The following is a 23,984-nucleotide window of genomic DNA, read 5'->3' on the forward strand; positions in this document are numbered from 1 at the left end:
GGCAGGAGGGTCACAAATTCAAGGCCCACCTGAGCAACTTAGTGAGCCGATGTCTCAAAAAATAAAAAAGATTGGAGATGTAGCCCAGCACAAAGGCCCCTGGATTCAATCACTAGTATGGAAAACCACAAAAAATCCTATAATGTCATCTCTCCTGTGTGCCAGAGCTGAGAATCAAACAACTGAGTCAGGCCCTGCACCACATATACTGTCATAGAATAGCTGTAAATGCAACTCAGCTTTGATAGTGAGTTTCCCAGCAGGCTGAGGGAAAGGGGAAACTGAGCGTTTTACCCCAATTTTCCCCTAGGCAGCAAAAACGCATGCATGTCTTTGAAGGAAAACAAAGCCCTTCCTAGTAGCTGAATTCATTTGTTTTTACTCAGTGGGAGTTACAAAAGAAGCTTGTGGGGTAGCATATGGGAATTTCAGGACTACACAGTTTGGACTGTGCCTTGACCTCGGTGACCTCGGTGTGAGGAGGGCGTAGCAAATGCCCAGGCTGCCCAGGAGAAGTGTGTCCTCACTGACACCTTCCTCATGGTTGTGCAAGTCCTGAGTGTGTGTGCGTCTCTGCCGCTCTGTCCCCTCCCACACCCCAGATGTAAAGTCTCTGCTCCTCAGACCTCTCAGCGCATTTAGGAAGTGAAGCAGCACAAGAAGGCTGCACAGTCCCCAGCAGCCCAGACTTACTTCCTCCCCACGGGGGCCGGGCCTGCGGGGCAGGCAGGAAGGACCTGTCACCAGCAAGGTGACACATTCTGCCCGGCCGCCAGAGCGGCAGCTGGACCGGCAGACACGGGCGCAGCCACCGCTCCGGGGGCTTCGGCATGGACCTGTGCCGCCCAGGTAAGCGTGGGCCGAGCCTCTGGCCTCGGCGCCCTCTCCTGCAGAGCGGGGATGCAGAGGCTGCCTCGCAGGTCCTGGAAGGGACACGGGGCAAAACACAGGGTCCGGCAAGGACCCCGCCGACTCCAGGATGAGGCCTCGGGGAGCAGGTGCTGGGAGGGGACGGAGCTGGCGCCCGGCCCTGCAGGGAACAAGAAGTTGTGAGTTCTAAAAACAACATTCAGGGCAGGGCAGCCACATGGAGGCCGCGGCTGGTGTGGGGAACAGTGACTTTCTGTGACAAAGGTGACAGTGTGGGTGGCAGTGGTGCTGTCTGGGTGCTACACAGCCCTGAAGCCAGTTTTTTGCCCTCGAGGGTTGGTGGTGGCCTTCGAGGAGCAGGGGACACTGCCTCAGGCCAGCAGGAGGCCGGACAATGGCAGCCGAGGACCCAACTGTGACCTCCAGTGACCAGGACGGTGACTCTGGGGGTCAGGGGAGGATGCCGAGGCTGCAGAGCTGCTCTCTGGGAGGCAGAGAGAGGGACCGGGAAGGGGCTGCACCCCGATTTTCAGAACGTCCACCTGCAACTCCAGAAGCTGGCAGCAAGAGCTGGCCGGTCCCCAGGTCCAGCAGAAGCACAAACGTTCTTTAAACAAAACCTAACACAGAGCAGCTGGGTCACCGAAGGGGCCCCAGGGGAAAGCTGAAGGCCAGGAGAGAACTTTCTCAGGAGGCAGAGGCAGGACTGTCTCTCCCCCCAGCCCACCTGTCCTCCGTCTCCCCTGATGGCTCCCACCTGTATGGCTCAGTGACTCCGTCTTAGGGAATGGCAGGAAGCAAGAAGAGACCAAGTGTGACCCAGGGCTGACTCACTAGTGCCCGGCAGGCGGGTGACGCTGTGAGGAGTGTCCCCTCCCCTGGACCATCTGCCTGCCTGGTCAGCACTATGACTGCTTGTTTGGGTCCCAGCACCCTGAAACCGCAGGGACTGTTGCTTCATGTTGCAAGTAGGGAAACTGAGGCTCACCGGAGGTGGACAGTGGCTTGCTCAAGATCAAGTGGTGCACAAGTGGAGAGGATGCGGGCTCCTCACGGCCAGGTGGGGGTCTCGGCCCTGGTGCACTGACCAGTGAGGAGGGCTCGGCACAGCGTCTACGGGGAGACCCGGGATCTCCAAGGGCGGGTTTACGCTTTCGTTCATCCATTCCCTCATTCATTCACTCCATGAACAGTCCTCCGTGCAGCACGCAGGGTGGGGAGATTGGAGCCAGGGGGAGAGGGGTGCAGAGGCTGCAGCACTGAGACTGACCTGGCAGGAGGGGAAGCACCTCTCCCACCAGGGTGGGGCGCCCTGGGAAGACTTCCTGGAGGAGATGGTCCAGCACCCCTAGTTGCCCTGGCCAAGACCTAACTGGAGCTCCTCGGCGGCCCGGTGACGTCATGCGGAAGTGCGCAGGAGCAGGGCCCTGCGTCAGCGCAAGGCCAGGTCCAGTTCGGCTCCAGCTCTTCTTGCTGCGGGCCTCAGTTTCCCCGTGCTCACTAAGCACAGGGTGGCAAGGGGTTCCCGCAGGGGCGTCGCCTCCCACCATCGACGGGGTTTGTGATATTTGGGGAGCGGGTCAGGTCCTCCCCGGGGCCTGCCGGGAAGGAGGGATGGTGTGCGGTCCCCAACCCCAGCGGAGGTGCAGAGGACCCACAGCCTGTGGCGCAGCTAAAAATAGAGGACGCTCGCCTGGCTGCGGAGAGGAAGCCACATGGGCTGCCCTGCCGGCTGGGGACGGGCCCCGGGCAGCAGGCCTTCCTGCCTGGTGGTGGTCTGACAGAGACAGGGGCCTCCAGGATGGCACCCCCCTCGCCCCCTGGAAAGGGGAAGTGGATCCAGCTGTCCTGGAACCAGGCTGCAAGTGCAAAGATTTCTAAAAATACAACGGGAAAGAGGAAGGACAAAGGGGAAGTGGAGAAGAGCCAAGGAGCTGGCTAGGGTGCCAGCACTGGGCACCCAGCTGGCACCCTGCAGGCACCCAGCAGGCCCGAGTGCCAGGCAGCTGCGGGGTGCACAGAGGAGTCAGCAGGGGAATGGAAACTTAATATTCTTGTGTGTGGCTATTAAGACCTGCATCTCAAACACCACCCTACCAGGCTGGGCCCTTGCTCCCTGACACCTCGGGGTCCTCGGCTCTAAAGCGGGGAGAAATGCACCCCATTTAACCAGCAGTCAGACAGAGCATCAGAGGCCCCTGTGCCCCACACGTCCTGCGTCACCGGACACAGCCAGGGACCGTGGATGGTACGCGGAGGAGTGGAAGGTGACTGCCCAGTTGTCACCCCTTGGGGACAGAACCTGGACAGAAGGGGACAGTGTGCCCAGAGGTCCCTGGATACACCTGCCAGCCATGGAGTGTGAAGGAAAGGCACGGGCCCCCTGACTGTCCCCGTGCCGAGCCACTCTGCGGGAAACCGTGACTATTGTGTCGCTTTCCAGCACCGTGCCTCAGTTTCCCCTGCTCTCCAATGCTGGCTTGGGGAAAGGGGCGGAGGCCCAGCTCCCGGCACCATCTGCCTCTCTGTGACTCTCCCACATGTGACTGCTCCCCGGCAGGACTTCCAGGGGTGGCGCTGGATGGGTTTCGACAGTTTGCATGGAGAAAGGTAATCAAAATATAGGTGAATGTTTACATTTTTAAAAATTGATCACCATAAAACGTATCAGCCTGACTCTCCCTCAGAGCTTCCCCTTGAACACACTCGTTCCGTCCTTCTCCTCACCTTCTGGAGCAGTTTCTAAAGCCCTTTCCCACGAGCATGCGTATGAGATGGGATCAGAAATACAGTGAATACCAAGTGCCATCCGACCAAAAGGCGGGGCCTGAACCACGGGGACAACAGTCTGTGTCCCCAGCCATTCAGCAGACCTGGCCCGGGCCACTTCAGCTCTCCCTCAAAGTCAAAAGAACCGTGAAAGGAAACAGTTTAGTTCGGGGCATCATGGCAGCCACCTCAGGAAGACACTCAGGAAAGAGGACTCCAGAATCACTTCGGAAAGGGATAGATGCGCTGGAGACAGAGGGAGGGATTTGAGGGGCTTCCTGGCCACGTGTCTCTTACGCTGTCTTTTTACATTTAAATCTGCTGTGTTTTCGCGTCTCCTATCCGGCTTCTCAAAGTGAACCTCAGTGTGGCCCCAGACTGCCCTGTAGCTCTGCCTACTCCGGGCTAAGTCAGCCAGGAGGCCACCTACACTCTTGAAGCCCAGGGAGCGTTGTGCGGGTGGGATGAGCAGGACCTGGGCATCCAGAGCCCTCACACTTGGCAGCCGCTCAGCCCAGTGCCTGTCCTGGGGGGGGGGGGGCGTAGCCCAGGTCCCCGATACTTGGAGCAGTGATTAGAAGTAAACCCATGCTGGCATGCACCTGTAATCTGGGAGGCTGAGGCAGGAGGATCGCAAGTTCTAGCCTAACCTGGGCAAATTAGGGACTTAACGAGACCCTGTCTGAAAATAAAATTTTTAAAAAGAAATAAATCCAAAGCCTGGATCACCCCTGGCCTCTCCAGCAGGTGTACCCCTCCCACAGACCAGAACAGAGAGCCCCCATCCCCACAGCTGGCCAGAGAGGGCTGCGTTCCCCACGGGTGGGACCGGATGGCGGCCCCTAACAGGTGCTCCGGGGCCCGGCCTGGAGCACTGCCGTGCCTGCCCTGTCCCTCTCTGTGTGGTGTCCTTGCCTTCCACCTCTTCGTGTCCCAGAGAATCCTCCTGTCCTGGGACCCACAGGTGTCAGCAAACTGGGGTTCCCATCCCAGGCGCACTTGCCAGCTGTGTGACCTGGACTGTCACTTTACCTCTCTGAGTCTCTGTGTCGTAAGCTGAACAATGCCCCCCTCGAAGGCCCGGGGGACAGCTGACTCCCTCTGCTGGCATGCGCGACGTTCAGGAACTTCTAGTCTGATGTGACTCTAGCTGGGCACAGGAGCACAAGCCTGTATTTGGGGAGGCTGAGGCAGGATTGCAAGTTCGAATCCAGCCTAGGCAACTTAGCAACTCAGCAAGATCCTGTCCTAAAAGAAAAACTAAAAAGGGCTGGGGTGTAGCTCAGAGTAAAGCTGGGGTTCCATCCCCAGGACCACAACAACGACAACCGAAAAAGTTGATAACTCTTACTTTGTGCCCCTTGTCCCCTGGGAAGAGAGCCTCCAGGTAGATAAGCAGGGCCAGAGAAGCACCCAAAGGTTCCCAGAGGGATGGCACACAGACCGCCACCATTTCCAGGTTGGCAGTAGAGACACAACACCTTAACGGTGTTGACAAGGGTGCAAGGGGTTTCCTGGGGGCCCCCGGGATCCCCAGCGGTCCCATCAGAGGACACGTTGCCCTCTGCCCGCACTCTGAGGGTCCCGGCCCGCATGATGCCACACAAGGCACCGAGAGCGCATGGCCGGGCTGCTGCCTGGGCTCCAAGGACAGTACGAATGTCCACATGCGCTGCCTCCGGCCAGTGAGCAGCTGGCCAGAGAGGATGGGGGGGGTCCAGGGCCATCGGAAGCCATCCAAGTTGGCACTTGGTCCCCGGAGAGACCACGGGCTCAGTGTGGGCTTCTGTGCTCCGTGCGGACCACACGGTTCCCGCATTCGTGTGCCCAGAGGGTCGCCCTTGGCATCATGCTGCTGGCCTCTCTCGTGTGTGTGCACACTGGTACTGTGACCTGTACAGAAGTGCCACCTTGTACCCTCTCCCACAAGGCCTTCCTTGCCTCCTCCTGACCTCCATATCCCAGTTTCCTGATTTTTTATTTATTTATTCTTTTGGTACCAGGGAAGGTACCAGGCCTTCACACCAAGCTCCAGCTCCAGCCCCTTTCTATGTTTATGATGAGACAGGGTGTTGCTAAGTTACTAAATTCCCTGGGCTGGGCTCAGACTTGCAACCGTCCTGCCTCAGCCTCCCAGAGTGCCAGAATTACAGGCCACTCTTCCTTCTTCCTAGCCTCTGACCAGAAGGCAAGCCAGTCATTAATGCCCAGGAATCACGGACACCCTCATTTCAAGCCACTTCTCTGTCCCAGGAAGTGGATGGCCAGATGCCCTGCGTGAAGTTCTGGGTCAGGGACTGACTTCCCGGGACCCTAGGGGCAGGCCCGGAGCCCTGCAACTGCCCAGGCCTTACTTGTACCCAGACCCTGTGCCAGTGCATCCTGCCACCAGGTGGGGCCACCTCCCTCCTGCACCAGGAGGTCAGAGAGAGCCACAGGGCAGACCCTGGTGGTAACATGGCACCTAGGCCACCTGTCCACGGGACCGTTCTACGCCTTTGCGTCTGCTTGTGGCAACGGCCGGCCTCGGGCCTCCTTGACCCTTCTGGGGCTCTGCAGTGCCCCTGGCTTCGAGGTGCCGTGGTGTCTGTGGCCACACCGCCCCACGGGGCCTCTGGGGCTGTTTTCCTAACTGTAACTCTCTGCTGCAGGAGGTGGCCTGGCACTGTGTGCCAGGGGTGCTTTGTGATTCTCCCATGGGGCCCCCAAACTGTTCTCAGAGTCGTCCCCAGGCCCGATGCAGTGCTAATGTGCCAAGGGGCCATCCGAAGGCATAGCCCGGCCACTCCCAAAGCCTTCCTGCCTCAGCCTGGCCTGCAGCTGGCACTCTGCGCATCTCCCAGGAGTGCCTGTCCTGGCACGCCAAGATGCCCAGCGGGGGTGGTTTCCCCCTGGGGGGGGGGGTCAGGAAGCATCTGTCCCTCTCTGGATGTCCCAGGACACAGGCCCTCCTCAAAGCTGCACCCATGTGGCACATCTGGCCTTGCCAGGGTCCACACCCACGCGCCAGCACCTGCATCTCACCAAGGCCTCTGATCCACCTTTATCCATCTGTCCATGAATATGCGGTCACCTACATGGTGGCCGTCACCATTGAAGTGGTCAGGCCTCTTCTGACTTTGTCATGATAGAGGGCAAGAGGGAGGAAACCTGATTCTGGGGTGAGAGGGGGGAAACCTGACTCTGGGGCAAGGCTGCAAAGGGCCCAGCTGTCCAGGCCCTGGACATGTCTGCCCCTCCTTCCCGACAGAGGTGACAGGAGCTTACCTGCCAGACTGGTGCTTGCATCACACACCACTGCCCTGTTCACTTCTCTAGCAAAGAAACCACATCTGGCACAGCGGCTGCCACCAGCTTGGGGCTCCCCTGGTTAGTCTGTGGGGCCTGTGTCCACCCTCTGTTGTGGTGACACATGCAGGGGTCATGAAGGCCACTGCCCTGCATCCTATGGGTCCCAAGATGGCCATAGCCCTGCTCTTCCACTTAGTCCAAAGTGACAGTTTTCCTTGTAGCCGTGACAGCTCACAGACTTCCCAACGCTCCATGACAGCCACAGCCCAGGTATGGGTCAAGCAATTGTTTGTCCACTTCAGTGACAGCTGTGGTCCAGGAAAGTGGCCACAAGCCAAGTGGACACACCGTGACCTGGCTGGACTCCATCTGCAACCCAGTCTCTCTATACAGCCACTCTAAGGGGCCCTGGGTGACACCCCAGTTCCTAGTGCCGGGGTCAGCCTGGACCCTGTGGCTGGCTCTCCTCAGCATATGTGGAGATCCCTTTAGGGAAGGATCACTACAGCTTTTCAGGACGCTGATCTCTGCGAGCCTTCCGGCCTGGTGACTGCCTTCTCGATACGGGACTTCTGACTTCAAGAGGCGTCCCTGAGGGGAGGCACTGCCCAAGGCTGGACTGAAGACTCGGGTGCAGAATCGGGGAAGGCAGGCTGGCGTGCTAAGGCCTGAAGCAGAAGGGACAAAGAGACCCTGGAGACTTCGACCACAGAGTGCTGGGGCAGGACAGGTCACAGGCCCTGGGTGGGAATCACACCACATCTTACACAGAACACCACAGCCACATGCCTCAAGGAACTCAGTTCTGGACGATCGTCAAGCACCAGCTCTGCGGCCACTGTACCCCAAAATCTCAGCCCGGATCAGCAACTACGTCCCTGTGGGACGATGGCCTGGTCATCCCTGCTCTCCAAGCCTCAGTCTCTGGGGGCAGGGACTGTCGAGTGTCCCCATAATCTAGTCTCCCTGCCTCGCAGAGTGAGGACTTCAGAACTACTCTACTAAAGGCTCATTTCCCAGACTCCCTTGCAGCTAGGGTGGCCATGTGACTATGTTCTGGCCAATCACAGGTGAGGCAAAAGTAGGTGAATAAATAATAATCACAGGAGCTGATGAAAAAGTGAGTTTCAGGGAAGGATGAAGGCCTTCAACAAGTAATCGGTGCTCTGGTTACAGTAGTGGGCAGAAAGCAATGCAGATGAATGACCAGGGAATAATTTGGGGAACAAGGAAGAGTCTCTGTTTTGGGGGTGGAAAAAACAGAGTGCTCAGGGCAGGCTCCCAGGGAGGTGGCACCTCGGCGAGGCCCGAGGCAGAGGTGGAGCTGGGCGGGTCTGCACGAGCGGCCAAGACAGGGGTCTTCTCTCTCCAGAGTCCGCCGAGCTGAGTAGCGAGGACGCAGAGGAGCTGCAGAGGATCAAATGGCACCGCAAGCAGCTGCTGGAGGACATCCAGGTGTGTGCGCGCCCATGGGTCCACACGCGCATGCGCGGAGCCCTGTGCACCCCTCCACGGGCCTACACGCATGCGCACGACACACCCCTCCCACTCCCTCTTGGCCCATCCTGACTCCGGCCTGATCTGGGTGGGGTGAGGAGAAGAGTGGGCATCAGCATGAATTCCGGAGGCTGCCAGGTCCCCAGAGAGGACCCGGGAGCCAGGAGGGCAGAGAGGAATCCCGCGAGCACCTGCCGGGGTCGAGCCCCTCCCCTGGCCTTCACCTGCTCCATGGCAAACAAGTCTGAGCCAGCTATGTGGCCCTGATCAGCCCTGCCCCTCCCCAAAGTAGGCCGTTGGGTGGAGATGATGCCCGGTGCGTGCCCAGCATCTGCCAGCTCACTGGGAGGATCATGGACGGTTTTTGAGGGTGTGGGGTGCAGTGCTAAAGGTAGAACCAGGACCCCACTCATTCCAGGCAAGGTCTCCACCACCGAGCTATCCCCAGCCCTCCCAGTCATTTCTCACTCACCTGCTCATCTGACTCTCCGCTCCATTCTAACACAGGGATAGGTTCTGTCTCTTGAATGTGCCTGGCTCAAACCTGTCGCAGGGCCTTTGCACTCACAGTTCCTCTCTGTCTGGGACTCTTTCTTGTCTCCTCATGACTCTTGCTTCTCATTACTTCATTCTCAGTTCAAACCTCTCCTCCTCCAGAGTGCCCTGACTGCCCTGGCTAGCACGTCCCCTCCCACCAATATTCACTGGTGCATACATATGACCAACACAAAATCATGTGGTCAACTAGTATTTTATCAAGCACCTACTATGTGGCAGTCTCTTTCTGTACAACTGCTCTGATCATCTTGTGTATCGCGGCTCCATCTGTCTCATGGCTTCACGGCTCCGAGCCCACCAGTCTGTGGGCTCCGTGAAGGCAGAGCCCAGGCCTGGCACCCAGACCTGTTCCAGAGCACACAGGCCCCTGGTTCATTCTCTCCAGCGAGCCTCCACTGTATGCATGGGCATCACCTAGTGGCTCAGCCACGTCACGTGGACAGAAGCTGCCTGGGCTCTGAGTTCCAGGGGAACCCCTGGGGACCTCCAGAGGCAAGCTGACAAAGGCTTGGCATGGCGTCCAGGAGCACAGCTTGGAGTGAGGCCTTGGGCTAGTCCCTTCCTCTCTCTGTGCCTCAGTGTCCCCCAACAGCTTTCACTGAGCTGCAGAGTCCCTGAGAAGGGGACCCTGTGCCCTGTGCCCTCTGCCCCGGCAGCCTGCAGTGCCTGGCAGGCAGTGGGCGCTGAGAAGCCGAGGGACAGAGCACGGAGAGGAGCCGGGAGGAGCGGGGCTGAGCACGGGCTGGAGGAGGCAGCAGGGAGCCCCGGAGGGACCGGAGCCCCCCCGAGGGCAGGCTGCAGCCTGGGCCTGCGGAAGCTGCCTGCAGGGCGAGGAGGGCGCCTGGAGCGCTTGGCCCCGGGCGGGACACTCCAAGCAGGGGGAGGCGTGGGAAGCTGGAGACCGGGCTGGGTGAGGGCAGAGGCGGCGAGCTCTCGGGACTTCGCTGGGGGTGGGCGGTCTCAGGCTGGGGCTGAGGGTGGAGGGGGGACGGGGCAGTGCGGTCACCTGGGGCAGGAGCGGCTGGGGCGCCTGACCTCCATGTGCTCCCCCGCAGAAGCTGAAGGACGAGATCTCGGAGGTGTTTGCCCAGATCGACTGCTTCGAGGGCTCTGAGGACAGGTGAGGGGGTCACGAGGCCACCTGCTGGCACGTCTCACGCGCACATGTACACACACACACGTGCACACACGCACACACGTGCACGTGCCTCCTGTAACACTCGCCCAGCACCCACCGCCCACAGTTCTCAGCACGGTAACCCCCGCAGCGTGGGGTCAAGGGGCACTGCCACCCCTTTACAGATGAGGAAACCGAGGCTGGAGGGAGCGGGCAACTCTCCCAAATCGGCTTCCCTGGTGGGGAGAAATGCACCCAGGAGTCAGCTCAGGGCCTGTGCCCCCCATCTGCAGTCTCAGGGCATGTGGCTCCCCGGAAGGGCCCAGGGGAGGCGGGCATGGGGGCCCCGAGCCACCCCTGACACTCTCGTGTCCACAGCAGGATGGCGCAGAAGGACAAGGAGCTGTGCATCGGGCGCAAGAAGTTCAACATGGACCCCGTGAAGGTCAGCGGGGCGCCAGGCGGGGCTGCACCCAGGGGCACCGTTCCAGCTCCTCTCCTGCCCTCCTTGCGGGGGGCCTGGAGGGAGCGCCTGTCCCCAAAGACGGTCTCCTGCCCTGTTGCGGGAGCCCGTCCAGGGACTCTCACCGCCGCCCCCTGCCGGCTCAGGGGTGCGGCCTCCAAGGGCCCGAGCCAGCCCTGTCACTGTCACCGTCACTGTCACTGTCACAGCCCGGCCCTGCCCACACCCCACCCCAAGCTGCCGCCCCTCTAGGGGAGCAGGTCGGCCCAGACTCCAGAAGGCAGACTTTGGGACCCTGGGGGCACCTGGCTTGTTTCCTGCCCTTTGGATTTAGCTCTATTTTTTTCTTAACTTTTATGCGGTGAACGTGGGTTACTTTGCGTGACAAAGCAAAACGCTATTTTTAAGTTTCCTAAGTTTCAGGGAACAAAAGAAAAGGCTGAATCTGAGAATTATGAATGCATAGAATTGTCGGAGCATATAATCAAAGGCTGCCGGGCTAAAGGGAACCCCGGGGAGCACCTGGCACGAGCCTGGTTGGTTGCAGGAACTTGCACGCCTCCAGGGACGGGGAGCTCACCACTTCACAAAGGCACTTCCTATTAAAGAGGGACAAATTGCCAGAACAGCTGTGCTGCTCAGAACAAGGGCCCAGGGCCCCTCCCGGCCTGCCCCACTCCTCCTCCTCCTCCTCCTGCTCCCCCCGCCCCCACTGCCAGCGGGGCTGCCACAACTCTGTCCCCCCAGGGCATCCAGTATCTCACCGAGCACAAGCTGCTGAAGCCCAGCGCCCAGGACATCGCCCAGTTCCTGTACAAGGGCGAGGGCCTCAACAAGACGGCCATCGGGAACTACCTGGGGGAGAGGTGAGGGCCCCGGGGTGGCAGGAGGTGGGGGCTTGGCTCTCGCAGAGCTTGGGGGCAGCTCACGCCCTCAGACGCCCTCATCCATGACCCTCATAGATGCTGGTCCCGCTGGCACCGCTCTAGGTCCTGGTTCTCGAGACAGCGGGTCCTGCCCTGGGACGGGGACATAGATGCCAGCGGGTGCCGCTCCTCATTACAGCCCTGAGGTCCTGGTGTTAGGGGAGGCAGGGAGGGGTCCAGAGTACCGGGGACCCTGCATTCCCTGCTGCGATCGTAGAGCAGATGGCAGGAAGGTTCTCAGGAGGTGGCAATGGCAGTGCACACAGCTGGGGAAGAGGACTCCAGGCAGTAGAATGGCTGGTGCAAAGGCCCTGGGGCAGGATGGACTCAGGGAACAGCAGGCTGGGGAGACTGAAGAGAGGGGCCCTGGACCTGGCAGGGGTGAGGGGGGGGTCTGTGGGAGGGGTCCAGACGGAGGAGTGACCTGGGACCACCCTTCCGCTGATCCACGGGGCGGACCAAAGGGCAGAAGGCCAGCGGCTGGGGAAGAGGGGCTGGCTATGGCACATGTAGGATGGACGTCTCCACCCGCCCAGAGGCGGGTTCCCAAGCTGCCCCACCCTCTCCCCAGGGACCCCCTCAACCTGGAGGTCCTCCAGGCCTTCGTGGACTGCCATGAGTTCGCCAACCTCAACCTGGTCCAAGCTCTCAGGTGAGTGGAGGGCAGGGCTGGGCCTGCAGGGCGACTGGGTCCCCGGAGAGGAGGACACGGGACAGGGCAGGAGGAGAGGGCGGGCCTGCAGGTCCCAGCGGCCCGGCTCAGGGAGCGCCCGCCAGTCCTGGCTGCTGTGCTGAAGGTCGCGCGTTGCCTGCGGGCTCCGTGCTGGTTTACTTTGGCCACTGCAGCCCAGTGCGGGCACATGCGCTTGGTGCTTCTGGTTGGGCGGGGTACTGACGCTGCTGTTGGTACTGTCTCCCCCGCGGGAGGCCTCGGGTGCAGGGTTTGGAGCACGGACTCTGGAGCCAGATGGCTCAGGTCAAGTGCCAGCTTTGGCCCTCTGCCTGTGTGACCACAGGAGAGTCACCAAAAAAGAAAACCTTCTGTGCCCCAGTTTCCTCATCTGTAAAATGGGCATAGTAACGGTACCACTTTGGTAGGGTTGTGAGGAATAAATACGGAAACCCTTGGAACTGGCTCGCAGGAGGTGCTTAGTGAGTCTTACTGCTGGTGGTAATGCCTGGGAAGTTAGCTCCCAAGAAAAGGCACCCCCCTTGGCTTTGAAGGATGAGTAGGAGTTTGCAAGGAGAAAGCCAGCACCCTGCATCTCTCCTAGTTTGCAAAGGAAAGGAGATGACTTAGGAGCCTCGGGCTCGGAGCGGGCACAGCCCGGGCCCTCAGGGAAGTCACCCTGCAATCTCCTGGCCCAGGAGGGAAGTGTGGGTCTCAGGAGTGGAGGCCCAGCCAGGGACAGGCACCAGCCCGAGGCCGCACAGCTGGACCCACGGGCTCAGTGGCCAGGGTGGACTGGGCCACAGTCGTGGTAATGTCCAGGGAGGGTGTGCGGGAGCATGTCTCGATGCCCACACGGGTGCTGCCTGTGTGTCTGAGCCCCTCCCGTCCCGGGGCCCAGCTCAGCGCTGCCCGCTGCCCGCTCCTCCCAGGCAGTTCCTGTGGAGCTTCCGGCTGCCCGGCGAGGCCCAGAAGATCGACCGCATGATGGAGACCTTCGCTGCCCGCTACTGCCTCTGCAACCCGGGTGTCTTCCAGTCCACAGGTGCGACCTCTCAGCGAGGCCAGGCTCCACCCCACAGTCTTTCCCAAGCCACATGCCCAGAAGCCCACACTTTTCATCCTTCCCTAAGGGCCACCTCCATGCCAGGCCGTCTGCTAGGTGTTTGTCTGGTGGCACCACCACAAGACATGGTCCTGAAGAGGTCGCAGGGAATGATGGCACAAGGTGTCAAAGCAGCAGCAACCCCCATCTGAGGGGAGGGAGAGGGAAGTCAGCATGTCCAGAGTGACTTCTCAGAGGTGGTAAATCCAAATAGGGTTTTGAAGGATGAATAGGAGTTCTCAATGACATTTTTTGACTAGAGTTTCAGTTGAAGCAAAGGCTCAGAAGCATGAAACAGTGGTGTAAGGGACAGAGAGCATAGAAGGAGATAAACAAAGCTCAGTGCTCCACCCTCTCTGCCAGGGCTAAAGAGGACAGGGTAGACAGGGGACCGCCACAGCTCAGTTGCCCTGGTCTCTGGATCTAGAGGTGACACAGTAAAGCCAGCTCTGTTTACGGAACGGTCCCGGGGTGCAGAGGGTCCTCATCCTCCCTGAGGCACAGAACCCAGCCTCAGAGCACAAGTGGCATCCGTGCACCCCGCCCTGGCCCCAGCTGGGCCAAGTCCTGTAGATCCTCCTATAAACGTCCCACGGGGCCCCAGCCAGAGCTGTCCACCAAGGCCCGAGGCCCCGGCCCAGAGCAGGACCCAGCAGACGGCGGTGGGCGGGGAGGAGGGGGATTTGCAAAGCTCATTGTCAATCACTGTCCAGTCGGCTCTTAACTAGGTGACCTTGGACGTGTAACCAGGCTTACCTCGTGCCTCAGTTTCCCCATCTGTGAAATGGGGAGGGGGGAGGTGCCTGCTGAGGCAGCATGGGGAAGTCAAGGGCTTCTCTCCGAGCCGTTCGGTCATCAGAGCAGAGTCACTGACTCGGAACACGGAGCCCCACCCCCACCCCAGGTGGAAGCTACGCAGGGGAGCGACCGATCGCGGGGTCACCGGCATGGGCCACCGCCCTAGGGGCCCGAGTAGCCAGCGGGGATCCCCGCTTCCCCTGGAGCCCGACTGCCCCGAGGATAGCAGCGGATTCCTCTCCGGGCAGAGCAGCCCGCCCGCAGCGCGCTGGGCCTCGAGTGCCAGGCCAGGGGACGAGGTCCCTTGGGGAGGGCCACGCCGGGCCTCTGACCCTGTCCTGCCCGCAGACACCTGCTACGTGCTGTCCTTCGCCGTCATCATGCTCAACACCAGCCTGCACAACCCCAACGTGCGCGACCGGCCGCCCTTCGAGCGCTTTGTGTCCATGAACCGGGGCATCAACGGCGGCGGGGACCTGCCCGAGGAGCAGCTGCGGGTAGGAGGGGCATGCCACCATCTGGCCTGGCGGTGCCAGGAGGCCCGGGCCCTGGGTGGCCGGTGCGGGGCGACTGTCCTGGGAGGAACCCTCACAAGTGCAGCTGGCCCCGCGGTGGGCTCCCCAGTCCTGCTTCTGGACACAGGGCGGACCGCGATGGCACAGCACAGGTCCTGGCGGCAGGGACACGGGGCCAGGTGTCCGGCTCCATACAACAGGGTCAGGAGCAGTTTGTGCTCTCAGGGAGACGTATGGGCCCAGCCGGGCCACATGAGTGGCCAGCTCTCTTCAAGGGCTGGGGGTGCCCAGGTCAGAGCCAGGGTCACAAACAGCCCCACTGCCGGCTCGGCACGCCCAGGTCCTCCCACCTCAGCCAGCAGGGTCTGTACTGTCCTGGGGCCCTGGCCTGGGCAGCACCGCACTCTTAGCCCAAGGCCGCCTCGGTTCCCAGAGCAGGATGTTTGGCACCCCAGGGCCACATCTTGGAGCGAGGGCTCGAGCTGTGGCTGGAGAAGCACTCAGTCCATGGCCCCACCTGCCCACAGAGTGACCTTGGGCAGTGACTCACTGGGTCAGAGCCACAGTCCCCTCCGTAGGGGTGGGGACAGCCTGCCCGTGTCACACAGCTGCCGTGAGTTGTAATTCTACAGTCGTAGAGGGCACAGCCCGTGCCAAGTGCGTCACGTAGGCTCTGCATGGTGGCTCGGGTCCCTGTGCAGGGTGACTAATACTGAGACGTGGGGAAATGCTGCAGCGGAAGAGGCAGGGAGAGCCAGGTCATCGGCAGTCTGCGGCCAGCGCTGGGCACACTCTGACCTTGGCATTGGATGAAGCAGTGAGTGGCAGCACCCCCTCCTCAGCCCTGGCCTGGCCGTGCCTCCCAGGTGCCAGTAGCCTGCTTGGCATCCCCCCATCATTCCCAGCTCGGTTAATACGGTGCTGGCCCGCGATGGAGCCGCCCCCTCCCTGGCTGAGATCTCGAGCTCCCCGAGTGCTCCCACTCGGGGGTCTGTGTGGAAACGCTGGACATTCGGCAAAGTGTCTGGGTAGACGGAGAGGCCAGAGAACCTCGAGGCTGCCCCGGAGTTGTCAGTGAGCACACAGGAGCCGCCTGTTCTCCTGAGAGCTTCGCAGCTGGCTGCGTGGACTTGGGGACCCCTGCCCTCTTCTTTGGGCCTCGTTTTACCCAAGTGAAAGCAGACACTTCCAACCCCTTTGTGGGAGTCTGTGCGAAGAGACGTCCTTCTGGACCTCGCTGGGGATGCTGTCCCATGCCCCGTGTACAGTATTAAAAGCGACCTCAACAGAGGTCACCCCAAGGGCACACAGACCCTGCGGGGGGCACGGGTGGGAAAGGCTCTTGGGCATGAGGTGGCAGTGGGGGGACAAGGGCCTGGAGCCAGTTCTGCCCTGGCCGATCGGGTGGCACCAGGTGGAGAGCTCAGGGGACTCGGGGCACAGGAGGTCAGTGCCAGCTCTGCCCTTGGCGCTGGGACATTGGACAGTGGCCTCATCTGCACAGTGGACTAGTGACTGCGACTCTTTTCCCGAGAAGCAGGGCGTGGGCACTACTCGTCAGGAAGGGGGACGGCAAGGGGGCCAGGCACTCCATCCTCTGACGGTAGGGGTGGGGAAACTGAGGCCAGGTCGGGCCGGGTCTCTCGCCCTGGATCCCCTGGGTCTGCTCCGGACCTGCCTCTCAGAGCATCCTGTTCTTGGTGCTGTGTTCTCCTCTGGGCCCCTGTCCCTAGCACTCAGCTAAGCCACTGGGCTCCAGGGGACGGTGCAGCAGGTCAGGGAGCTCACGCCGTGGACTTGGGCACCTCTGCCCTCTTCTCCCAGCGCACACTGTGCTGGCCCCAGAGCCCTTTGCTGTGCACAGAGCAGAGGACACGACGGTTTGGGGACAGAGGACTTGGCAGTGCTTCCCGGCAGCCAGCTGCTTCCTGGGTGGGGGGCCCTGAACTCCTGTCCCTCCCACAATGAGGGCTCAGTTGGCCTTTAGACTCTCGGTGTCTGGCCTGGACACCACTAGATTAGATCCAGGTGCTCAGGGCATCAGGGCTCCCTCTGAGGCTCCAGCCCCAGTGGGGTCCAACCCCGGTGGCCCCATCTGGGCGCCCTGTCCTTCTCCGAGCGAGTGGCAGAGGTGGCCAGGGGGTCTCCGGGCTCCCAGCCGGCTTAGCATCCTCCTGCTCAGCTGCTCCAGCTCACTGATTTATTGCTTGGGTCACATGTGCCACCCTGAACCAGTCACTGCAGCAGGCGCTTGAGGGCTCTCAGCTCAGCCAAATGTGAGTCATTTCTCGCACCTGGAGAAACCACCCCCCAACAGCCTGCCCTGGGGAGCCAGGCGAGAGCGATGCTGCAGATGTGGAGGATGGGCGGACGCCGCGGCTGCATTTCTGCACAGCTACCCAGACACGGGGCGGTGGGGCTGGTGGTTGGGGGACGGAGGATATTGGGGTGTTTACAAGGCACAGGAAGCGTGGGTGAGCTGAGCTGTTTCTTTGTGGGCGCAGAATGTGCGAGCTGATGCTGTGACCACAGAGGCTGCAGGGGCCCCCTGTGGCTTTGGGGGAGGCCACCTCCCACCCCACCCCACCCCACCCTCCCCAGTATTTGTCCCTGATGACAGCTCGGCCAATGAGCCTTTTCTGCCACAGGCCCTGATAACCAGCTGGCACCACCCGGCAGTCCCCAGGGAGGCTGAGCCCAGGTCTCCCAGGAGACACAGGTCCCTGCGCCCCCACCCCCGCCACCGCAGCCAGACTGGGGGCCTGGGCCTTGAGTGTGTGCTAGGAGAGGGGCCTGAGCCCCACCTCCACAGAGCCAGGGCACATGGCTTTCAGCCTGCACCCCACTCCAAACCCCCTAGCTCTGAGATCAGAAAGGGTATAAACAACCAGCAGGCACCACTTACAAACTTGGGGAGCACGGAATGAGACTTGTGAAATTTTCCATTGAAAATCTCGAGAAAACCATTAGCGGCCCACACAGAGGCAGCAGGAGGAAACGTCTGCCTGCACAGGCACCACCGAATCCTTCAGAGCTTCCTCCGGAGCCCGGAATCCAGGCAGAGGCGGCTCCCGGGATCTGATCAGTGCCTCACAGCAGGACATTGAAAACACTGGGGTACCCAGGGCAACACCTGCTGGGTCCTCAGGGCACCCAGGCCTGGCTTGCATACCTCCAGGGACCATGCTTCTGCGGCTCCTACTGCCAAGTCCTTCCTCCATGGGGACCTGAAATGTGTTCTCAGGGACCCTGGGCCCCAGTTCTGCAGTCAGAGCCCGTGCACCCGGGGCTCCTTGGGAAAGGGGTCTTGGAGGGCATAGTCAGCCTCCCTCCTGGAGCCTCCCCTTCTGCCAGGGCACTCACCCTCCACAGCAGGGGTCCCCGTGTCCCCAGCCCTGCATGCAGGTGCAGGGCTCGGGTGCTCCCTGAAACAGAAGAAAGGACTCTCCCAGGGCAGCCTCAAGCTGCCTCTGTGCCGGACAGTTCCCAGGGAGGCAGGGCAAGGGGCTGGGCGCCACCAGGCCCAGAGCAGAAGGGAGACCAGTGGGCTCGCCGGGGGCCAGGATGAGCAGCCAGAAGTGAAGGGTCTGCAGGACAGGAGGGACTGCCCAGGCCCCCACCCCCGGGCCGCACACCCAGGTCTTTCCTTCCTGCCCCTTGCAGAACCTCTTCGACAGCATCAAGAGCGAGCCCTTCTCCATCCCCGAGGACGACGGCAGCGACCTCACCTACACCTTCTTCAACCCGGACCGGGAAGGCTGGCTGCTCAAGCTGGGTGAGGGCCCCACGCCCAGCGCACATCGCCCGATGTGTATGCATGTCGTGAACACACTCTGAATGCACGTGCACACTCCTAGCTCACATGCACTCTCGGGCACATGCAGGCTCGTGGCTGAAACCTGCGTGCACGCTCACATGCAGCCTCGGGGTACAGCTGCCACAGCCCCGATCTCGTGTACCTCAGCACAGTGGTCTGCCTGCCCCATCCTTCCGGTCACGCATCTACCAATTCATCTACCCACCTTTCCATCCATCCACCCATCTGTCCATCCAGCCACCCATCTATCCATCAATCCACTCATTCATCCATCCACCATCTGTCCATCCATCTATCCACCCACTCATCTGTCCATCTGCGCATCGGTCCATCCGTCTGTCCATCCATCCATCTACCCATCCATCATCCATCCATCCATCCTTCCTTCCTTCCTTCCATGCACCCACCCATCCAGCCAGCCATCTGATCCATTAGCCACCCATCTGTCCATCTGTCCATCCATCCCCTCACCCACATACCCATCCATACCCCCATCCATCCATCTGTCTCTCCACTTATTGGCCCCACGCAGTGATGGCGAACCTTTCAGAGTTTTCAGTGCTAATGAACAGTCTGCCGCAGCACCCGTGCTGCAGGCTCACCAGCCCGGCCCAGGAGTGAAGCAGGCTGAGCGGTGCGGCAGGAGGCGGAGGGCCCCGCACACGGCTTTGAGGGCGAGGTGGACAGGTCTCAGTGGAGACCCTACTAAGTGATGGGGCCCTACTAAGTGAGGCCAAGGTGCTGTGCAAGCCAGAGCTCAACGAGGGTAGGGCACCCGCCCAGGGCCACAGAGCGGCAATGGCAGACTTGAGGGTGCAGTGGGCTGGTGTCCCAGGAGGGGGTGGGAGTGTGACACCATGTGGCTCAGGGCACGCTGTGGAGGGTGTGAGGTGGCAGCGGCTGCAGGGCGTAGCTAGGGGACCACAGGGCCGACTGCCCCTGCCGCCCAACACGAACCCCCAGAGCCCCGCAGGGGCCGGCAGAGGAGACCCTGGTGCTGGAGCAGGGCCTCAGTCGGCAGCCTCCAGCCCTGCACAGCCCAGCGCCTGCCCAGGCCAGCGTCACAGCGGACCTGCCGGACCTGACCACCCCGGCTTCTCCCCGGCCTTGCCAGCCCTCTAGCCCCCTTCCTGGCATGAAAGATGCCACACTCAGCACAGGGCCAGGGAGGGAGGGGCAGTGGCCGGGAAGAGGCGGGAGGGCACCCGTCACCCCCAAGCCCAGTCTACGGGCAGCCCTGCCTGCACTCAGGGCAAGCCTGGATTATGGAGCCAGAGGGATGGTGTGGGAGGGGACGCTGGGGCCAGGAGGAGGAGGATCATCGGGCTGCGCTGTCCCTCTCCCGCAGGGGGCCGGGTGAAGACCTGGAAGCGACGCTGGTTCATCCTCACCGACAACTGCCTCTACTACTTCGAGTTCACCACTGTGAGCCGCCCCTCCCCGCCACCCTCCCCTAACCCCACAGCCGGAGCACAGGCGCCTCCGAGATAGGTCAGGGCGCCTCAGTGCCCATTTTACAGAGGGAAAAACTGAGGCCAAAGTGGAGCCAGGGCTGGGTCTCCTCACTGCTCCCCTGCACAGCTGGGCACAGTCAGGGAAGATGGGCCCCTCCTCTCTGGCTCTGGGGAGCCCTGCCCTCTGCCTAAGGTTCTAGTAACTGACCCTGCCTTCCTTCTCCCCTGTAGGACAAGGAGCCCCGAGGAATCATCCCCTTGGAGAACCTCTCCGTGCAGAAGGTGGACGACCCCAAGAAGCCGGTAGGTGTCATGCCCGGCTGCAGCTGCTGGACAGCGTCCTCAAGGGGAGAGGAGAGCAGGGGGACAGGGTTTCCTGGAGACGGGGCCTCTGTGTGCTCCTTCCTGGGGCTGTGGGCCCACCGCCCACCCTCACTGCCCCTCCCCAGTTCTGCCTGGAGCTCTACAACCCCCGCTGCCGAGGCCAGAGAATCAAGGCCTGCAAGACGGACGGTGACGGCAGGGTGGTGGAGGGCAAGCACGAGTCCTACAGGATCTCCGCAGCCAGCGCCGAGGAGCGCGACCAGTGGATCCAGGCCATCCGGTGAGGGCGGTGGCTTGGGGACAGATCCCTGCCACCTCCTGGGGGCCCCGCTTCTCTGGGGGTCTCAGCCTCGAGCGTGACAGTCCCTCCCATGGGCATCCTGTCCTCCTGTCCTCAGAGCCGGACAGCGTGCCAGGCCCAGGACGCGGGAGGAAGGGACTGACCTCGGGGTTGGTGGGAGCAAGTTGCCAGGCAGCTCCCGCCCACCCCCTGGGCCTCATTAGCACCCCCTGCGCCTGGTGGGTGGGGAAGGGCTCTGCAGGTGAAGGGCAAGAGGGACGGTCCATGGCGGGCAGCCTGCAGGCGCCCCAGGGGCCCAGTGAGGCTGGGCTGTGTAGGGGCTGAGCAGCGGAAGATGACACGGCTGGTGACGCACTCCTGGGGGCACTGGGGAGCAGGGAGCAATCAGGGAGGGGCGCATCCAGATGAGAAAAGCCAGAGTGGGAGCAGTTCTGCTGACACAGAGGACCAGATGTGTCACCACAGGCCAGACATGGCAGCCTGGGAGGAGGCCTGGCGGTCACAGGATGGAAGCCACGCACTGAGTCTGACCTCAGCACGGGTGAGGCCTGTGACCTGTGGGCAGCCACAGAGGACTTTCGGAATTTTTGATCCAGGCCTTGAAGCAGCCCGTGAGGCCACCAAGCCAGAACCTTTCTTATCTCCACTTTGCAGATGGGAAAACTGAGGTCCAGAAAGGCTAGAAAATTGTCCGGGGTGGCACAGGCAGTGAGAGGCAGAGCTGGGCCCCTAAGCAGGTCCCTGGCACCAGCCAGGCTCCCCATCTGCTCCCATGAGCCTCAGAGGGCTAGAAAGGCCTGGGGCACTTTGGGGTGACTTGTTGATCCTCAGCCCCTGCCCATGGGATGCCGGGAGCTGCCCTTGCTGGGCTCACTTCCTTGGAGGCCCCAGTCACAAGTCCCAGGAGCCCCATCTCGTTGCCCACTACTCAGTCTGCTTCCCATGTGCCCCACTGTCCCTGCAGGGCCAGCATCACCCGTGTCCCCTTCTACGACCTGGTCTCTGCCCGGAAGCAGAAGATCGCCAGCAAGCAGTGAGCGGCCAGCGAGGCGGTCAGGGAGACCCCCTCCCACCTTTCCCGGCCTCGGGCGCCCCCGTCATCTCAAGCTGACTGCAAGAGGAAGACAGAGCTCAGGGGCCAGGTGGGGCCCCCAGAGGGCACAGAACCCACCTCGAGGTCCTGGCACCCAGCGGCCCTGCCCCTCAGGTCCACGGCAGTAGAGCTGAGGAGAACAAGAACTGCGGCTCCTCTCAGGACTCTTCACCCTCCAAGCAGGGGGCCCTGGCTCCCCCGCCCTCTTTGGGGTGTCTCTGCGAGCCCCCATCCTGTTTGGGCTCAGCCCTCCTTGCTGGAGCAGAGCTCAGCATGCACGGCCTGGACTCCAGGCCAGGACACGGGACGCCGGGAGCCCCTTCCCCGTGGCTCGGATCCTCTCTGGCCTCTGGGTGGAGGCAGTGTCCGAGCCAGTGTGGGACCCAAGACTCAGGCCTGGAGGGACCTTGGCCAGCAGCCCCAGGGTGGTGAAGGCAGCGGGGCGGGGTGCAGCACCCCAGCCTTCTGCAGCTGAATCAAAACCCCAGGCAACGCTAACTCGGGGAGGCCCCACTGCTCCGAGGTGCATCTGACTCTCTCACCCGGGCCCAGCGTGCCCCCGGTGGGGGAGATTTCTGGACAACAGGAAATGCCTCTGCCCGGCGGCCAGGCTGAGTGGCCCGGAATAGGGGGCAGATTCCCCCGGGGAACAGCGGGTCACCAGGCAACTGCCCTCCTTCCCAGCCCCACACCCGGGTCAGGATGGAGATGCCACCCATCCGAGGGTGAGCCCCGTCTCCGGGGGTGGGCGTGCAAGAACCTGGTGGCTGGGTTGCTCCAGGTGAGGCCCAGCTGGGCGTCTGCAGGAGGAGGCCGAGGCGGACACTGGGAGAAGTGAGCTGAGGCCACGGTGGCTGCTCCATTCGGCCCATGAATGGGCACCGGAAGTGCCGGAAGGAGCACTGGGCGGGAGCCTGGGCCCTCGAGGTCCTCTCCTTGTCCTTAGTCCACTGCTCCTGTGTCCGGCCCTCAGCTTCCTCCCCATCCCTGAGGGCTTGGTACCCACACGAGAAGCTGCGGGTCACTCTGAAGACAGAATAAAGTGCACGGTCTACTCGTGAGCAAGGTTCCTTCCCCCCCCCCGACCCTTCCCCACACAGAAAAGGGGGGCACCCCGAGAGCCCTGAACCTCCTCCTCAGGACACTGTGCTGCTGTACTAGACATAAGTCGGCAGGGCCTGGCCTTCTGGGAAGGGCAGGGGCAGGGGCAGGGTGGAGCTGATCCTACCACACCCAGGGAAAGGCCATGTCTACAGGCAGAAATAGGCATCACTGCAAGAGACAGGTGATGATCTCCCCATCTCTGGCAGGATGCAAGCGCAGGTCATCCATTGAGGGGCTCAAGTCTGTGGGCTTCACTTATTTGTACTCCCACAAGCATATGAGCACCGCTGCTGTGCCGGCCAATCTTCTAGGCACGGGTAGAACAGGACAGAGTAGCTGGTGCCTGGCACATTCTAATATTCTAGCATTCCTGCATCCCTCGGGGTGTTAAGGGCGCCCCATACCCTACTGAGACCCCTGCCTGAAATCCCACAACTCCTCGAAGATCCTGCGAAGCTGAAGGAGCCAGCTCTCCTACACAGTCCCGCCTCCAGCCCGTGTTTATTGAGCACCTGCTGTGTACCAGGCTCCTGCAGAGCCAGAGGCCCAAGGATCATCAGAATGTGGCCCTTGCCCACGTCTAGCGGGGGACACGGGTGTGACGACCAGCTCTAGCAGGCTGATACGTGCTGTTGTGGTGGGGCAGAGGAGGGCTGGGCTGGCAGAAGGGACCCTGGAGGCTCCCCGGAGACGGTGGCTAAGGCCACCCCACGTCGGCCCATCCGACTGCAAGCTCCTTGCGGGCCTCAGCGCACCTCCTCCGCCTCCAGCCCAGCGTACAGTAGGTGCAGTGGTCGTTGGTTTCACTGGCGATCGCTAACGGAGGCGCTCAAAGCCTCGGCGTTGGCTGGTGCCGGGGTCTGCAGGCCCCGGGGAATTGTGGGAATGCTGGCTGCTGGCTGCTGCCAGGAGCTGGGGACATAGCTGGGGAGGCCAGCAGGATCGGCCCACTCTCCGGAACTGGGAGGGTCTGGCTCTGACCCGCAGGCCCGGGCCCCAGGTCTCTATCCCACTCAAGGCATCCTGTGCTCCCCTCGTGCCATCCTGCCACTGCTCTCCCTGGGCAGCAGGGGGCGCCCACCGCACGCGGATGAGAGCTGCCCACCCCCCACCCCCCCCACCCCACCCCCCACCCCCGCCATCCCCGCAGAGACTGGACCTGAGCCGGCCGGGCAGCCTGAGTGGGAAGCGCTTGACCCGCTGAGGCCTGCGGGTTTGGCAGCGCCCATGGACCGCACTGCCAGGGCCCGCTGCTCACTCCCTGCCTGGCCTGGCACGGGAGGACAGGCTCGCCTTCTCTCCGCTGCGTGCC

At 62.0% G+C, this 23,984-nt stretch overlaps 1 protein-coding gene across 2 annotated transcripts; it reads left to right on the forward strand.

Moving 5' to 3' along the window:
* Nucleotides 1-627: 627 nt before the first annotated feature.
* Cyth4 (cytohesin 4) lies at nt 628-22,622 on the forward strand. Of its 2 annotated transcripts, none has more exons than XM_003470466.4 (13): nt 628-849; nt 8,303-8,385; nt 10,041-10,105; nt 10,481-10,547; nt 11,313-11,431; nt 12,063-12,143; nt 13,094-13,206; nt 14,413-14,561; nt 18,243-18,354; nt 19,745-19,821; nt 20,082-20,153; nt 20,300-20,454; nt 21,440-22,622. In XM_003470466.4, exons 1-13 carry the CDS (start codon nt 831-833, stop codon nt 21,510-21,512), a joined length of 1,185 nt encoding a protein of 394 aa, XP_003470514.1. In that variant the 5' UTR covers nt 628-830; the 3' UTR covers nt 21,513-22,622. The 2 variants fall into 2 exon arrangements, with proteins under 2 accessions (XP_003470514.1, XP_005003895.1); XM_005003838.3 differs by having other exon boundaries at nt 10,484-10,547.
* The last annotated feature ends 1,362 nt before the right edge of the window (nt 22,623-23,984 follow it).

Source organism: Cavia porcellus, unplaced genomic scaffold, assembly GCF_034190915.1.
Source record: "Cavia porcellus strain 051 isolate PalLab524CR breed Dunkin Hartley unplaced genomic scaffold, mCavPor4.1 scaffold_27, whole genome shotgun sequence".
NCBI classification, from domain to species: Eukaryota; Metazoa; Chordata; class Mammalia; order Rodentia; family Caviidae; genus Cavia; species Cavia porcellus.

Bases quoted from the DNA above. Each gene is read 5' to 3' on its own strand.
- Cyth4 (XM_003470466.4), top strand. The intron at 10,106-10,480 runs GTGAGGGGGTCA...TCGTGTCCACAG, and splicing joins TTCGAGGGCTCTGAGGACAG to CAGGATGGCGCAGAAGGACA. The intron at 20,455-21,439 runs GTGAGGGCGGTG...CTGTCCCTGCAG, and splicing joins CAGTGGATCCAGGCCATCCG to GGCCAGCATCACCCGTGTCC.